This window comes from Capsicum annuum, chromosome 11 (genome assembly GCF_002878395.1).
Source record: "Capsicum annuum cultivar UCD-10X-F1 chromosome 11, UCD10Xv1.1, whole genome shotgun sequence".
In the NCBI taxonomy this organism is placed as follows: Eukaryota; Viridiplantae; Streptophyta; class Magnoliopsida; order Solanales; family Solanaceae; genus Capsicum; species Capsicum annuum.
Genome location: NC_061121.1, coordinates 220,330,700 through 220,349,990, shown reverse-complemented (window position 1 = coordinate 220,349,990; position 19,291 = coordinate 220,330,700). Strand labels below are relative to the sequence as shown.

The following is a 19,291-nucleotide window of genomic DNA, read 5'->3' as shown; positions in this document are numbered from 1 at the left end:
TCAGTATCGGTCTACCCCACAAAGATAAGATGTAAAATTTGCATACATCATACCCCTACCAGACCCCAATTGTGAAACTACACTGGCTATCTTCTTCGAAATTGATATAGTATATTCATGGTTTTATGCTGCTTTACTGAACCATTCTTGTATGCATACATATGGACACATTCCTTTGAAAAGAAGAAAAGTTGATTAAGTTTATTATCTCATTTGAAATGCAAAATATTTAATGAAATTGCAACTGAGTTCATCAAAATAATGTACATGTTGAATAGTACATATTTTTTGCTATCATATAAACAGCTCTCTTTTATGACTATATCTACACCCCTTTCCTTTTCCCATATTGCCCATTTTCACCTCCCAATATTGCATATATATCCACTATATAGAGCTCTTCTTTATTTTCAAGATTCACCAAATATATTTATATGTAAAGCTCCAAGAAATTGTCCTCTTATCTTTTTACCTCTTGTGTACATAACAAATTTTGTCCTTCCTTTGCTATATATGTTCACTGTTGTTTCTTCAGTATCGTTGCTGGTATTTCACATCATGCCACTTACTTCTTTCATCGGAACTATGTTGTTCAAACTCTTCAAAATGTTATCGCACCGGTTTCGCATCCTTCCAAAATGCACTATGTTTGGTGAATCTGACGTGCATGTTATGGCATTTTTGAAGAGTTCGAGCAATATAGGTGAGAATACCTTGTTATGATTGAGAATTCATGCGCAGCGCATGACCATGTTTGGCTTCTTGGATGGCCTTTTGAAGTTGAGTAAACATATTGACAGAAGACTCTGAGAAGTTGTTTAACTGGCCAAGAAAAAAGGTCAAGCTTGTACGAAAACCATCAAAGCCGGTTATCCAATCCTCATGAGAATCATCTCTCAATGGAGTTTTAAGACCAGGTTCAAGATCGGTTCCATGATGATGATTTCCGCCCTTCCCTTGGTGCTTCTCTTGCCGGGGTAGGAAGTGAGAGATTTCAGCAGCCAAACCCTTTATAGCGTCTGAAACTTCTTTAGTAGGCAAGGAATCGAACATCTCCAGCCAGACCGAACAGGTGGTATAAATAGGCGGGCCATGGTTTCTGAGTGGCACAGGCTGAGGCTTTCTTTTTCTCCTGGACGATTTCTCGCGGAGGAAAACAGACTTGTGAAGCCACTTATTTATAGCTTCCACGTATGCCTTCTGAGAGACGATCCACTTTGTAAAACTTGAAGAAAGAGAACTCAATTCATTTTCAAGATGGATTGCAATCTGTCGACGAGAATCTGATTGAATAAGGATCTTCATATTTCCGGGTGAATGAGCTATGGATATGATATGGAGCTGAAGCTTGTGACAGTCGAACATAGCTTCCCACATCTTCCTCAATCTGTGGTAGGAACAGATTAGCACATACAGACAAAATAAGAACAGAATTCCAACCATTAACCTTCTAAAGCATCTTCTTTCAAACTAGTACGTGTGTGTGTGAGAACGTTTTTTTTTTTTTTTGAGTGCTTCAGAAGGCCCTTTTATCTTCTGCACAGTTATAACTATTTATATCCAGAAAACCGGAACAAGTAAAACTACAAGGTCTGCTCATTTCAACTTAGTCATGATGGTCGTATGCATGTGTACAGGTCAGAGTAGTCTGTGCAAGCATGACCAAATTTTTTACTGAATTGAGTACCTCGTATGGAATGCAACAACAAAATTCCCAGTGTACTTCCACAAGTGGGGTCTGGGGAGGGTAGGGTGTACACAGACCTTACCCCCACCTTGGGAGGTAGAGAGGTTGTTTCCGATAGACCCGAGTGTATTGAATGCATTAAAGTGAATATCCCTGCAGATTTACTTCGCATTCAATGCTCACACTATTCCGATGCTGAATGAATGAGCAACAGTAATGACGTACCCCTCAATCAACTCTTCCAATTGAGGCTGAAGTTCATTGTCTCTTATTTCTTCAATCTTCCTGGAGATGGAATTAATTCTATGAATTGCAACTCCTATTCTTGAATGAAGATCCTTCACAACAGCACGCGTCTTGTCAATCCTCTGGGGAGATTCTACTTTAGATTCTAGCTGTCGGAGAAGCTTACGCTTAACATCATAATCACTTCGGATCATTTCACTAGCCTGAATTCCAAAGGTATTTATAGTTAGTTGTACATCGAAACTCAAAATATGAAATACAACAACAACAAACCCAGTGTATTCCCACATAGTGAGGTCTGGGGAGGGTAAGATGTACGCAGTCCATATCTCTACCTCTAAAGAAGTAGAAAGGTTGTTCCCGATAGACCCCCGGCTCGAGACACAGAATAATAAACAAATTAATAGTAAAGCATGGGACAAGATGAAATAACATAAATACGACACCCACAAGTAATAGTAAACAGAGAAAAGTAAACAGATTCGTAATAAAGCATGAAACAAGGTATCATAACAAGAATAATACCCCCACCAAGTAATGCTCTACACTAGCGACCCAAACTGACCCTAGCCTTCTGCCCTAATTCGCGTCCTCCAGATCTTCCTATCTAGGGTCATGTCCTCAGTGAGCTGTAACTGCTCCATGTCCGCCTAATCACCTCTCCCCAGTACTTCTTCGGTCTACCCCTACCCCGCCTAAAACCATCCAAAGCTAGCCTCACACACCTACGAACCGGGGGAACCATCTCAATCGGACTTCCCGCATCTTATTCTCCACTGAAGTCACACCAACCTTCTCCCTGATAGTCTCATTCCGAACTCTATCCCCCCTAGACGACTAATTATTCATAATAAGTAGCTCAAACACCATTAATATGATAAAAGAACCAGCAGATGCAATGTAATAAACTGAAGCTCTATTAATAAATTCAACTGTTCTTAAAAAGTTAAAAACAAAATGCAACCACAATCACTTTGGAAAATGTTGGTGCTTCCAATAATAATACGAGAAAGAACGTTGGTGCTTCCAATAATAATATGAGAAAGAACGTTGGTGCTTCCAAGAGGACTATAATAAAAGCAGGCATGAAACATCAACAGAAGACCACACCTTGGGTTTTGAGAAAAAAGAAATATGACCATCAGTACAAAGTCTGACAATATTTTGTTGACAAAAGCGATGTTTTTTTATAAGGTAAATAATTTTATTAACAATTGAGGGGAAAACCCCGTATACAAATGATACTAATAGAGAGAACCTACATCAAAACACGATTCTCAAAAAAGGAGACCATAGGGATGTAAATGCGGAAAGAGCTTGCTTCTTTTGACCAGTTACATCAAGAGATTAGTCAAGAATTTTGAAAGAGTAATAGCAGCAGAATATTCTTGCAAATTTCCATGCTTCCAGGGACCAAAGATTGACGCACTCTTAAGAAATTGACTTGATAGATAACTTTGAAACTTGAAGTTAGTTTGGTGCAATGATAACAATGGCTGAGCTTAAACAGAATAATGATAATTCATATAGCCGACCCCAACTTGTTTGGGACTGAGGGTCAATTGTTATTTTATTCAAAAGAATGTAAAAACATCATCAACATCAAGATTACCACATTCCACTATGATATTCTTTTCTGAGATACCTCATCAAATCTGGTACAAAACCTAGGGTACACCTTTTGCAGACAATATATAGAAGCAAACATCGAAGAGGTAAATTTTTCATCCATAGGAATGTTCTAGAACAGCAAGTCTTATCGGTTGTGTATATATAACTAACTAGTTCACTTATATGTATCCCATTCAATGCAAGCATAAGAAATATCTTACCTTGACTTCGTCATATAGCTTCTTTTCCCATGCAAACAGCCGATCTAATGTAGAGGCATGACTTCCCGAGACCATACAAAAGTTATCAAAGAGATTGTTGGAAACATCCTCAATACCATCTGCTGGGTGTACACCAAACTGATTTGGGGATGAAGCATGAGATGATGTGGAACGATGCCATGTCAGGTACTTCATATCTTGAGGTGGCTCTGAACAGAAAAATTAAGATGGTTGGATGAGCTTCATGGAGAGAGAAAAAAAACGATACGACAATACAAACCATAAGAAAACACAATGCAAATGAGTATCCAAAACGGGTGAATCACGATTACGTTAAAAGTTTCAAAACCTCCATTTGGCATACATGCATGGTCTTCAAATATTTAATGGAATACTAAGTGCACATTTAATATTGAATTTGTATCTTAAATTGTACTGGAACATGGCATACTACCAAGTACCAACTAACTAAATTTAGTGGTCGAAACCAGCTTTCTTTTTTGGTTATCTCTTTCCAAGTATAGTTTTTAGACGGAAAAAATGTATTTTTATTATTTCATGGAATAGCCCATTGTGACTCTATTGAAGAGTCTTACGGGTGACTTCAGTTGATTCTTTCTTTGACCACAGAAATCTAACAGGTTCTCGTCTCCAAGCCTGAACCATGTCTTAAGGAAGTCGCGCCTTTAGACCTAAACGTCTATAACCAAATTTGACTGCACGGGGAATAACTAAAGAAAGTCAAATATGATAGTGGAAGGATCAAAGATTAAGGCTGCATTTTTTTTTTTTTAAGATTCAGAGGTTCTGAATCTGAATGCACATCTGAATAATTAAGATGTTGTCTCTAGATCTGAAAATTGAATGATTAAGACTGTTTGTTTTTCAATATCTGAATGTTCAAAAAATTTTTATTTGTATATATAATAAAATAAAAAATACAATTTAAATAAAAAATTAATTATATATTAGAAAAGTATGTAATTTAATATAACAAAATTATTATTTGATTGAGAAAAAATATTTATGTTTGTTAGTGACAGTGGGATGGTTTATAATGGTGGTTGTGGTGACAATGATCGATGTTGGTGATTAATAATGTTGGTGGTGATAGTTGTGATGGTTGGTATTGTAGTGATTGTTACGATGGTGGTGGTGGTTGTGATGTGATGTTGCATGATGTTAGTAGTTTGAGGTGTTGATTGTGTTTGGCTGAAACATGAATACATGATGGCTGACGATGTGTTGGTGCTAGTTGGAGATGTTGTTTGTTGTGATGGTGGAGCTGGTTGTTAGTAGAGATAAATTGTAGCCATAGTAGTGGTTGAAGTGGTGGTAGAGGGGGCGTTACTAGTAACAATGGTGATGGCGGCCGAAGAATGTGCGGAGGTTGTGATGTATTAGTGGTAGTTAGTGGTGGTGCTAGTTGTGATAGATGAGTTGGTCGGTAGTAGGGATTGACCGGTAGTCGTTGATGATGGTGGTGGTGTTGACGGTGGTAATGGCGGTGAATATAATTAGAATAAAGAGGTAGTAGGGGTGGTAGCGGTTGTGATGGTGGAGGTGGTTGGTGGTAGTGGGTGGTGGTTGGCAATGGTGGCGGTGACAGAGGTGGTGACTGTTGATTATAAATAGAGTGGTGAATATTATCTAACACCAGAATATCTCTTCAGACCTATTAAGACTTGGTTCTAGATCTGAATGATTAAGACCTATTAAGAGCTAAAGTCTTAATAAAAAACAAATGCACTTAATGGTCTGAACTCTGAACCATTCAGATTCAGCTCTCCATTAAGTGCAAACAAATGAGGCCTTAAGTATTTAAAGATAAAAAGAAGGTACTACTATTCTATGTTAAATATTCCGCGTTTGAGATCTTGCTCACATTGTCGATACGAAACCCGAATAAAGGAGGGTAATTGTAGATTGACAGTCAGCTTAAAACTGGTCATTTTATTATAGATTTATGCAGCGACATGCTCACCTAGGCATGCATCACATCAGCGCTCTACTATGATGGAAAATGGTTCATCAGATGGCTACCTGGATGTGAGGGAAATCTAGGCTCGATGTACCAGCATAGATGAAAGTGTCACACGGAAAAACAAAAAGAGATGATTGAAATGGAGAAGTGCTATTGTGCTACTGAAGTTTGATGCAACAGGTCTACTTGCCAAAGTGAAAGGCAAGTTCTGTAGACCGGTTCTAAGGGCAGTAATGTCATAAAGGCAAGTTCTGTAGACCGGTTCTAAGGGCAGTAATGTCATATGGCCACGAATGTTAGGTCTCTAATATCCAGCACACTCACAAGAATAGAGTGTTACAAAAAATTAAGCAAGATTAGGAGAGAAGGTTGCTTAAAATTGGTTAGAGGGATATGCATAAATACAGCAGTTTCATCGGTATTTAGGAAACTATAATGGATGTGGACGAATTCCAATCAAATGAATGGGAAAACGTTTATCAATAAAGTGCCCTATAAAAAAGGACAACAGGAAGGAGATAAGAACACTACTTGGGCAGGACCAAGGCTGTGATAGCACAGAAATTCCTCCTCCAACTTTTTAATATGAGCGTAATGCTATTGGAAGTTGGTGGTTTTAGATGATAGTATTTTTTTCCTGGGTTAGAGCGTTCACCTCATTTCCTCCTCCTTCCATAACCTTCCCTAGACACCATCTCCTTAATTAAAATGAATAATTTTTTATTCATTAATTATTAATATTTTGGTCGATCATTGAATTAAAAAAAGTGCAAAACCCTAGAAAAAGGGGGAAAATGTAGAGTAGCATATGGAAAAGATGAAGATTTTTTCAAAAATTAATTAGTGTTTACTTGTAGATCATTGAGAATCAGAAAGTCGAATCTAAATAATAATCTTCACTCATCAAGGAAAGGAACCTTCCTTTTCTTGCTTGATTTCCCTTTTTCCATATCATAAACAATACAACATCTGGAGACAAGTGAAGTGGGGAGAACAGAAATAGAGAATGACTTTAATAGAACATTAACTCTGAACCACACAGGACTCGAAAAGCACTACCAACTATTAGACATGTAGAATCTAAAATATTTACCATAACAGTCTCCTACAGTAAGAGGCCTACCTTCAGGAATCTGGATTGGATCGTCCCCACAAGAGAAACAAGACTTCATTAATGTTCTGGTCATCGAACCGCCTGCCACAGATAAATCTGTCACTGATCAATTGAAAAATCCATGCAGAAAAGAAAACTATGCAAAAGAGTTAAAGAGAGCAACAGTTCATATCCCAACACTCGCTTCACTCTCTTGCCCACCCACGTATACATGAACTTGACTATATAGACTGACTGTTGATGTTCTGACTTTAACCTCAGGATGATTGTCCTTTCTTCCCATATGTCTCAGCCAGTTCAAAGACCACATAAAAATCAGAAAAGCATGCAGAATGCTAAGTAAGCACGATGAATTAAGCCCAGTGGAGAGAGCTAAGATACAAAGAACTTCTGGCTGATTTGCCAATGTCATGCAGGAAACATGTAGCTTGAAAAGAAAAAAACCTAGAAGCTAAAACAATTTAAGGAATACGTGTAAACAATGTAATTATTAAGATACATTTATGTGCATTTTCTATCTGATATGAGAGAGGAAGAGAGATGACCTACCTTCTTTCCCTTGAAAAATTGGACGGAAATGGAATTTGTTCGCCTCTAGCATGCGTGGAACTTCTCGTCCTGATTCAGATGCTTTTATGAAGAGATACTCAACATCTTTTATGCTAAAAAAGAAATCCTTGGGTGCAATCTTATTCTCAACATCATTTTCTTTTACTGATGAATCATTTTCTTTAACTGGAGTCTTCATGGCATTATCATCAGCAGGTATTGACGGTGCAGCTCTTAGTGGGGACAAATCAGGTGACTTGCTTTTCTCTCCATTCAAATACTTCCTCGCAGAGGTTATTTCAGGTGAGCCACTATTGCTAGCCTGATCAGGTGTTCTGTTGACATTTTGAGAACTTTGGAACAAATCAGGTGACTTGCTTTTCACTCCATTCAGATACTTGGCTTCTGACGCTACCGTCCTCCCAGAGGTTATGTCAGGTGAACCACTATTGCTAGCATGATCAGTTGTTCTGTTGACATTTTGAAAACTTCGGACCAGTGTTTCTGCGGAAGGCTCATCAAATTCATCATCTGAGACCTGTGACCCATCCCTGCCGGGTGAAGAATAATGTTCTTCTTCATCTTCTGATGCAGGAATTCCATCTTCATCTCCAAGATGTCTATTGTCATTTCTATTTTCCGCCCTTCCATTTTGTGAAGTCAAATGATTATCAATATCATGGCCAAGACCAAAGTAGTCCCAAGGTGAAGTTTCAGAAGGGGAAGGAGGAATATCAAAAGGTGAAACTTCAGGCCTCTCTGCGGAACGAGGCGTGGAGTTCTGAGGTGTAACTGGAGTAACTGAAACAGTTACTGGAACAGGTGGTTTTTCTTCAACTTTCCTAGAAAATGTACCTCTAAATTTCATGTGATTAGCATGGTATCTACTTGAGGTTGGCGGTGAAGGAGACGGCAGTATATTCTCAGATGCATCTACATGACGTGAGATGGATCGAGAAGAGAATGAAAAACGGGAAAGAGACTTTTCAGTTAATGCAAGTAGCTCAGGTGTTGCACTAGTTGAACTGTAGATTGAAGATTCAATTGGACCCTCAGGTTCAGCAAATCTCCTTAGAGCAGTTCCTGTAATTTTTAGAGACTCAATATAAGCAATATGAGTCGCGGCTAGATTACACCGGCCATCGAGAGCTTGCCTTACAAACTTCTTCCGTTCACGACAAAGCTGTAAGGCTTTAACTTCCTCTAATTTAGAGTTTGATGTCCCCATCAAATCATTCCAGCGCTAAAACTTGTTTCACTTCCCAGTAGTTACTTCAAGCTTTCAAGATGTCGCCCTGATTCAAAAACACGGAAGATTATTAATTTTGGAAAGAGATAATGCATGATCAAATTACACAAGGCCGATAATAACTAGGAAACTAACTCCAGCAATTGGCAACGGTTGGAAAGAAGTCACAAGGACATTTGGAAGCAAGATCAGTTATAAGCAACCCAAATCTCAAGATGCAATAAGGTAAATGCATTAACTGTTGACTGAGTACCTAATCTGGTTCTTCTAAATAGTACATCAGTATGCATGGGAATTTTGAGTTCAACGGTTTGGATTTGACGCATGGCCTTGTCAATTTAGATAAGGAAAAATAGTTTTTAACTGCATGGCTAATAAACAAGATGCTTCCATAATTTTCATTTTGAAGCAAAAATTTCAATTCTATGTAGAGTTTCCATTTCTAGAATAAATGCAAAAAAATACTCACGTTCTTTCTCCCCATTTAGAACAACTTCTTTTAGCACACATATAGACCAAAAGAGTATAAAAAATGAAAGTAGCTGACACCACAACCATAGATTCCACATGCTGCAAATATCAAAGCACGTTTAAGCATCCAAAGGGAATACGTTTGCCTGAACCAGCAACAAAGGATGCACAGACTTGAACTTTTGGACCACAGGGACATGAGGTAGGCTGCAGACACAAGCTAAACTCGATTGTTCCAAAGATAGTCTCAGAAAAAAAAAACAAAAAGGGGTTAACTATCTTCATTCGAGAAAGATCACGACTTCATCAGGAAGAGCCACAAGAATAAAATTTTAAACACTAACGAAGTACTCCCTCCATTTCAATTTGTTTATCTTACTTTCCTTTTTAGTCCGTTTCAAAAAGAATGTATCTTTCCTTTTTTGGCAACTCTTTCATTTTAATTTTCCACATGCATGTTTAAGATAACAAGATTAACGGGCATTTTGGTACATTCTACATATCTCTAGTTTAAGACCACAAGATTCAAAAGTCTTCTATACTTTCTTAAACTCGGTGCCAAGTCAAAACCAAATCCAGATGATTAAACATTTGAATCATCTGATGAATTTAACTCAGATGATTAAACATCACAAAACATAGACAAAAGGTCGAATTGATAAATAAATATAGTGCCCTATAACCGCAGATTCATCTTCACAGCAACCAATTCTAATTGAATTTAACACAAAATATCCAAACATAACCTAACTAAAAGAAGAACCAAAAACTTGCCTAACAAAATCACAGCAGTTAAAAACTTACCAAAACCAGATCATTAATCTCCAAAAGCAACAACTTAGCAAAAAGGAAAAAAAAGAACTCCAAAATCAGTGTTCTCCAAATTAATAAAAATTGACTCTCAAAGTAAGATCAGTACTTCACAACAATTGAAAACATTTCAATTCATCCCCAAATCAAATACAGACCCCTCCCCAGCCCCCCAGCCTCCCCCAAAACACACACACATACACACCCTCCCCCCCACCCCCACCCCCCATCAACACACACACAGAAAAAAAGCTAACCCATCACAACAACTAAACAAGCTCAAAACTTGATAAGAAATTCATCCTATAAAGAACACCCAAAAAGGAAAACTAAACAAAAATAAAGAAAATGAACAAATTCAATCACCAAAAGGGGTTGTGAGTCTTGAAGTTAGAACAGTACCACACAAGCCCCACTAAGCCATGGCAACAACTAAAAAAGGTCAAAGTTTGATGATAAATTTGATGATACAAGGAACATCCAAAAAGCAAAATCAAACAAAAATTGAGAAAAAGAACAAATTCAATCTAACAAATTAGGAAGCCATGACAACAACTAAAAAAGCTCAAAACTTGATAAGAAATTGGATGCTATGAACAACAACACCCAAAAATGAAAATCAAACAAATTCTAGTCAACAAAAGGCCAAAAGGGGTTGTGAGCGTTGAAGTTAGGAAGCCATGACAATTGACAAAAACTAAAAAAGATCAAAACTTGATTACAAATTTGATGCTATAAACAACAACCAATAACCAAAATCACACAAAAATTAAGAAAAAAACAACAAACTCAATCACTAAAAAGGCCAAAAGGGGTTGTGAGTGTTGAAGCTAGGAAGCCATGACAATTGACAACAACTAAAAAAGATCAAAAGTTGATTACAAATTTGATGCTATAAACAACAACCAATAAGAAAAACCACACAAAAATTAAGAAAAAAGCAACAAATTCAATCACTAAAAAGGCCAAAAGGGGTTGTGTATCTTGAAGTTAGGATAATACCTGTATGAGCAGACAAGTCAAAAACTCAAAATTGGTGAAATCTTGATAGAATTCAGAGAATTAGAATGAACTGGTGGAAACTGTGAAAGATGAAGAAATCTTTAGAGATTAGTGAAAGTGTATAAGAAGTGTCAGAACAAAGAGAGAGGTAGAGGGGAGAGAGAACAAGTACATCCATGCAGAATAAAGAAAGTAAAAAGACAAATTGGACTCACTGTGTGTGTGTGTGTGACTTTTGTGTGCTTAGCTGTCATCTCCAACTTTTCTTCTCAACAAAGGTTCTTTTTGTATGCAATTTTTCCTCAAAAAGAATCCTTTCTCATTTCATCTCTTTCATGTACTTTGTAGTCCTACAAGTCTTTTTTCTACTAATATTTTAAGCATATTAGATATTTAGAGTTTACTTTTTATTTCTATAGAGTGTATTAAAAAAATAATTTATATATTAAAATATAATATTATTTAATATATTATTTGATAATGATTTTGGAGCGATATATAACTAATACATATATTAATTATACACCCTCATGATATCATAAGGTGTATAACTAATACATGGAAATTTCATGTGATGGTATTAGTAATCCCATGTGATGGTACTGGTAGTCCATGAATTGTAATGCATATTATAAATATGAGGAAAGATAAAAGTGTTCTTAAATTTCTTCAAATTTTTTTCAATTTATTCAATGTGAGTTATTTCTTTTCAATTTAACAACAAATAATCTTAGCCATAAAAACAACTACTCCATTAACTTAAAAATACTTATATTTTAGTAAATTGATCAAAATTTAAAAATAAATTGCACAATTGCATATAACCTTTAATTTTGTAAATAGGATATATCATAAATAAAAATAAAATTTTGTTGTCTCATTCAAAAGTTATACGTACCTCCGTCCAATTTAAGAACACCATAAATCGAGAGCAATAAATAAATGATGAAATCGAGAGCAATAAATAAATGATGAATAAATAAATAAAAGATAACCAAAAAATAATTCCAAGTGAATGATTAAATCTTGAAATTCCAAAGTAAGTTATTAGTTATACTGTTGATTTTTTTTATTTAAAAAATAATAATAAAACTTTGTAAAGACAATACACAAAGTTATAGTATAACTGCTCCATATCATGCTTAATCACCTCTCTCCAATATTTCTTCGCCCCACCTTTACCCTGCCTAAAATCATCCATAGTCAATTTCTCACTCCTCCGCACTGGAGCATCAAAACCCTTCCTCATCACGTGCCCGAACCAACGTAACCTCACTTCCCGCATCTTGTCCTCCACAGAGGTCACTCTCACCTTCTCCCGAATAATCTCATTCCTCACCCTAATGACCACACATCCATCACAACATCCTCATCTTCGCCGCCTTTAATTTTTAGATGTGGGGGTTCTTAACTGGCCAGCACTCTGCTCTATACAATATAGCTGGTCGAACTGCATATAAGAATAATGATGAATATAATATATTAGTAATGTTGAAATTAAGGTTGTTAAACAAGCCAGGTCGAATTAATTTTTTCATAAATCAGATTATCCCACGTAAATGAGGGTGAATTGGGTTGGATTCATCATAAAACAACCTGTATAGTTTTAGTTGGGAATATCGATGGCCCGAACTTGATCTAATTTGATCGGGGCACGTCGCTCCTGAACCCGTTACCTGGACTAGTTCTGATCGGCCTGGCCTGATTCAAAGATCATTTTTTCATTTTAGATGTATTAAATACTTTTTTAAAAAATTAAATTTTAATTAGATCAAAAATATAATTTTAACATAAAACTGGAGCGAGCCATTAGAACTCGGCCCCACATGGGCCTAACTATGCCCGAACAAACCTAGCCCTATTGAAAAGTCGGTCCGATAGAATCCAACCCGCACAAACCTAACTATGCTCGAATAAATCCAGCTTGCTTGGAACCACCCCCAACTTGATCATCAATCCGAACTCCGAATCGCCCGAGTTGAATATTTCCTGCATCAAATCGGTCCAGCCCGACCCCTTAACATCCTTGGCTGAAATTAGTAATTCGAAGATTCATTATGTCAGCATTATTTCTTATTTAATGTTTGGTTTGATGTAGTAAAATAAGTAAGACATGTGTAAAGAAGAAAATATTAAAAGTCCCTAAATTCATCTTTCAATTTCTCATGTTTTAAGTTTACAAGAATTTTAACTTTTCGGATTCTTTAATTTGTTGTCATTTACAAAATATGTTAAAGCTATATCTTCAACAAAATGTAATTAGTAGATTATTATTATTATTATTATTATTATTATTATTATAGTAAACTATAATAAATACATGTAATATGGAAGAGTATTATAGCAAAGTAATTTTATAAAAGGAATCATAATGATTGTTATTGATGTTATAAAGAGGTCCAAAACAATATAATACTGGAGTTTTAAGATTAAATTCAATCAAATTTGTATAAATTAATTTCATTTAAAACTATCTTGAATTATGATAACTCAATCTTGTAAAGTAAATAATTCAATCCCAATTTATTTCAAATTACTACAAAATTTATGCTAGTTATTATAACATTAAACCAATGGTGAAAAAAAACTTGAATTTTCCTCTTTTGTTTTTAGTATTATTTTCATATTTTCTCATATTGCTATTTGTTGTTATTAGTGTAGTAATGCGTTACTTGTACGCAATTGAAGTAGAATAAATGAGGTGTAAATTTCATTCGACCAAAAAGAAAAGATTCTTAAAATAGTGTTGCAAATAGGATAATTTTAGGAATTTGGGGGTTATAAAAAAACAATTTAGATGAAAAAAAGCAAGGAAAATTGGGTTAAACAAATCTTATCAATGTCTCTCAATTAAAAAAACTAGAGAAAATATCTCATACCCCTCTTTACGGTTTGAATAGAATAAAATAATGTATATTAAAAATGATACTTATATTATCTAAAAATTTAGTTATATGGCCTTTTAAAAACAATTTTAGTGTTTGTGTGTTGTAGTAACTTCAACAGTCAATAATAGAGTTTGAGAAATTTAATTATTTTATCAATCAATATATGCAAAAGAGGTGTGTTATAGAGTTTAGTTATCTTGATGTATGGTTAAAATATCATACGCAATATAGTAGTAGTATTTTTTTCTCAATTAATTGGATTTGTACTTTATTATCCTCAGTATACAAGAAAATATCAATGCTTTTTCTTATGATTCTTTTTGGTGATTTTTGGTTTTACTTTACGAATTTTTAATTTTAAATATAAACTACAACTTTTATGTCCGCCTTTAGGAAATGAAAAGATACATTTAATCATAAACAAGGACAAAATTAAAAAGTTTAAGTCAAACAATCAAATGATGTTGTATTGAACATCATAATTTCACAGTTGAAAGGCTGTGAGGTTTGTTTCATCAATTATTTCAATTTTCAGTCTCTGAATCATTGTTAGCTTTATTGTCAAAATTCTTAGAAATTAAATTGAGTAAAAGACAAAATTAAAACTAGTTAAAAGTCCGTTTTGACTTCCAAAAGATTGCAACTTGTTCTGATACGTTTTAATTGTTATTGTGAAATATTATTAAAAGAACATATGATATATCATGAAAACTGTTTCAAAAAAAAAAAATTAATTGCTATAATAAAATATTTATTATACATGTATTTACATTATAGTGAATGTCTATATAAGGGTGTCAGCTGGATCGGGTCAACCCAGAACCGGCCCGTGAATGTTAGACAGGTTGTGGGCCGGTCCGAATTCGGGCCGGTCTGGTTTCGGAGCCAATAATAATTTTATTTTAAAACAACTCTGAACCGGCCCACTTAACCCAACCCGATCCAACCCACCTAAACCCGGTCAAAATCAGTTAAAAATCCGGTCAAAACCAGTCAAAAATCCAAAAAAATAAAAAAATCTCCAATATACACTATATATACCCACCTATATACATTTTAAATATGTTAAACAATGTGTATACGCTATATATATAGTATATACTACATTAGAATTTAAAAAATATATACACATATACACAATTACACATGTAATTGTGTATACGTTAGTTAAATATATATATTACTATAAATAAAACATATACTACAAGATATATACTACAATATAATGATATATATAATAATAATTTATAAAACATATACACATATATACGTTAAATATATACGTCTATAGAAGATATATACACATATATATGTACCATTCAATAAATACTTACTACTTTAAATAAAATATACTATAATATATATACTACAATATATACAGACACTATATATATAGTTATATACTAATTTATAAAACATATACACATATATACGTTAAATATATACATCTATAGAAGATATAGACACATATATACGTATCATTCAATATATATGTACTACTTTAAATAAAACATATACTGCAATATATATATACTACAATATACACACACTAAATATATAGTTATATACTAATTTCTAAAACATATACACATGTATACGTTAAATATATACTACATTAGAAGATACATACACATATATACGTACCATTCAATATATGCGTACTACTTTAAATAAAATATACTACAATATTTATACTACAATATATACACATACTAAAATATAGTTATATACTAATTTCTAAAATATATACACATGTATGCGTTAAATATATACTACTTTAGAAAATATACACACATATATACATACCATTCAATATATACATACTACTTTAAATAAAATATACTACAATATATTTACTACAATATATACACACAGTAAATATATAGTTACATACTAATTTATAAAACATATACACATGTATACGTTAAATATATACGTCTATAGAAGATATATACACATATATACGTACCATTCAATATATGTACTAATTTAAATAAAACATATACTACAATATATATATATATACTACAATATATACACACACAATATATATAGTTATATACTAATTTCTAAAACATATACACATGTATACGTTAAATATATACTACTTTGGAAAATATACACACATATATACGCACCATTCAATATATACGTAAACGTATAAAATATACGTACTTCTTTAAATAAAACATACGATACTTAATATAATAAATTAATAATACTTTATAGTAAACTAGTCCGTTTGTTAATTTTATTTTTTTTAAAAAAAATTAACCGGGCCTGTTCCGACCGGTTAACCGGCAGACCTGGACTGAACTTGGATCGGGCCGGGTTTACCGGGCCCAAAATCAAAAATAAATTGGCTCGAAACTCGATACCCTACAGTCCGTGGGCTGACCGGGCCGGGTTAAACCGGATCGGGTTGACTAAGTGGGTCGGGCCAGCCTGGCCCGTTTGACACCCTTATGTCTATCAAGATCTAATAAGATCTACATTGATATCTATCAGGATTTGAAGTATTTGTCTTTTAGTCAGAAACTAGTAGTATTTTTTCTTATAAATAGAGGGATTTTATTCATTGTATCTTCAATCTTATGATCTCTTATCTTTCAAGAGAAATAAAGAAGCCTCTATCTTCTCTCTCTATTTATTCTTGGTGTTCTTGCTTTATATTTCATAACACGATATCAGCACGAGACTGCCAAATAAGGTAAGATTATAAATCTAAAGGTCAAGGTTAGTAATTCTTTATGTTATTTGTATTTTTTTATTAATGATATAATTATTATTGGATTTGAGGAAAAATAATTAGTTTGGAACCATTTATATTTTAAATTCATTCCTCAAGTACAATATTATCAAAAAGGATGATAGCATGTTGATTTATGCCTAAGACGCCTTTATATGGATAAGACGTTGAGTTTGAATCTCAATGCACCACATTGATGATATTATGATGACTAAGACAAAATAATGAGTATTTGGTGAAACATGTCTCATTAAATATGCCCCATCCCTTGAATAAATGTGGTAGCAATAAATCATATGTATGCCTCAATTTGCTTTTGTAGTAGCTATCAGAATTTGATACTCTTAAGGCATGATTATATTCCATTCCTGGGGAATGAGAAGCTTATTAATGCAAACGTGCACTTGATTGTGATGGTATCACAACTCACCTCCGAAAGAGGCTGAATAATTGAGAAAAGTTATTTTGATATCTACTTCTGAAGTATTAAATCTGCAATTTATTCATGTAATAGTAAATCTGAAATTTACTAAAGAATAAAGGTACATGTCATGATAAACTTGAAGTTTACTAGTATAAAAGCTCATAAATTGATATGAATGATTGCGATATCCCAAAGATGTGCATACTGGGTACGTAGCATATATTGAAGAATTAGAAAATTCTTCGTTACTTTTAATGTTGTTTATTCTCATAATAAATTGGTTGAACCAACTAATATTGAGATTAGATCCCTTAAAATCTAAAAAGTATAAAAGGTGAATATGGGCCCGTTCACCAGTCATGTGATCTATTAAGATGCATGCATCAATATAAGATGATCACATACGCGTTTATTGTCAACAGCAATTTGGCATTCATAAAGTTGTTTGCTCAATAAAATTGAGTTAAGAACATAACTTTCAGATTGTGCAATCAAGATAATTCATTTTGATGATCATGGTTTAGCATCAAATGCCTTCAATAAAAAGTTAAACCATTGAGAACAAAAGTTTCATGTGTTGGTTTGAAATATTATATACAAAAGTACTTGTATGCATCAAACCAATAAATTATGATTAATTTTTCCTCAAAGTTGGTTCTAAGTCAGGAATCACACGTTGTCCATCTAATAGTTAATGTGCGGTATACGATTGATGAATACACCATGATGCGTAAAGATGGATCCCTCAAAGAAAAAGAAGGATGTATGTTAGTTTTTCTAACATAAGGGGGAGATTACAAGCAGCTAAAAAAATATGTTAGGAATTATCATCAAATCCTCATTCAAAAGACAATTCAAGTCAAATGCCGAAAGCATCTCATATTTAAGCTGCAAGTGCTCCTATTTTGTGTCCCCAAAGGACAAAATCTATGCATGCGTGAAACGTGGTGGATCAATCGATTCTAAGTGAAATAATCCTTGAAAAGTATAAGGAGCAAATAATCATACTAAGAAGGCAATGTGCTCTTAGAACCTACGACATAACACTTCATGAAACCTTATGAGAGGTTCAGGTACCTGAAAATAATGAAGTGATGATATCTCAAAATATTATGTCGCATTGTGAATCAATACAAAATAAAATATCATTAATATATTTGATACAATATTGGCGCAATATTGTGAAAGATTACGAGGATCTGAATTCTACGTTAATTTAAGCATGCTGACGTAGAAATATTTATCAAGTGACTTGAAAGGGTGCATCTTGGTAAGTGAAAACTTATTTGATTTGCACTCCACACACTTGAAGATGTCACACATGAAATGTTGAATATTTTCACTTGACAAAATATATCTTGCAAATACTACAAGGCCTGATATAGCTTTTTCGATTAATTTGTTAGCAAGGTATAGTTTTACTCCTACTAGGAGACATCGAAATGGGATCAAACGCATAATCTTATAATATTCTAAAGATTGCAGTATCAATCTTATTGATTATGCTGCTATTGGGTATTTATTTAACCCACATAAATCTCGGTCTCAAACATGCAATGTGTTTATATATGGGGATACTGTCATATCTTGGAGATATACAAAACAGTCTATCTAGCCACTTCATTGAACCATGATGAGATAATAGCTATTCATAAAGTTAGCCGAGAATGTGTATGGTTAAGGTTCACACTACATCTCATTCGAGAAAAATGTGATTTAAAATGTGACAATGTACCCACAATTTTATACAGAGATAATGCATCATACGTATCACATCTTAAAGGAGGATTCATAAAAGGAGATAAAACGAAATAAATTTTGCCAAAGCTTTTCTACATACATGAGCTATTATAGAATGATGATATTAACGTGCAACAGATTCGTTCAAGTGACAATGTGGCTGATTTATTCACCAAATCTTCTCCAATTGCAACTTTTAAGAAGATGTTTTACAAGATTAGAATGCAAAGGTTCAAGGATGTTCTCATTAGGAGGAGTTGATACACGTTGTACTCTTTTTTCCTTACGGGGGTTTTGTCCCACTGAGTTTTACTTGTAAGGTTTTTAATGAGGTAACTTATATGCACATTGTTAGAGATGTGTACTCCTTTTCCTTCACTAGATTATTTTTCCCAATAGATTTTTTCTAGTAAGGTTTTAACGAGGCATATTTTCTATCTAGATATTCAAGGGGGAGTGTTATAAATGTATTTACATTATAGTGAATGTCTATCAAGGTCTAATAAGATCTAGTTGATATCTATCAGGATTTGAAGTATCTATCTT

At 33.9% G+C, this 19,291-nt stretch overlaps 1 protein-coding gene across 1 annotated transcript; it reads right to left on the bottom strand.

The window, feature by feature from the left end:
* Positions 1-174: 174 nt before the first annotated feature.
* On the bottom strand, positions 175-11,141 carry LOC107847702 (protein ROLLING AND ERECT LEAF 2). The gene is made up of 6 exons (XM_016692115.2): positions 10,945-11,141; positions 7,413-8,707; positions 6,873-6,944; positions 3,766-3,974; positions 1,913-2,136; positions 175-1,387 (listed from the first exon to the last, which is right to left on the bottom strand). The coding sequence occupies exons 2-6, from the start codon at positions 8,638-8,640 to the stop codon at positions 718-720; spliced, it is 2,403 nt and encodes an 800-aa protein (XP_016547601.2). The 5' UTR covers positions 8,641-8,707; positions 10,945-11,141; the 3' UTR covers positions 175-717.
* Between the last annotated feature and the right edge of the window lie 8,150 nt (positions 11,142-19,291).

Excerpts from the sequence above, each read along its gene's own strand:
- LOC107847702 (XM_016692115.2), bottom strand. The coding sequence starts at position 8,640 with ATGGGGACATCAAACTCTAAATTAGAGGAAGTTAAAGCCTTACAGCTT. Across the intron at positions 3,975-6,872 it reads TCCAATCCAGATTCCTGAAG|AGCCACCTCAAGATATGAAG; the intron begins GTAGGCCTCTTA and ends TTTTCTGTTCAG. Across the intron at positions 1,388-1,912 it reads TTGGAAGAGTTGATTGAGGG|ATTGAGGAAGATGTGGGAAG; the intron begins GTACGTCATTAC and ends TTCCTACCACAG.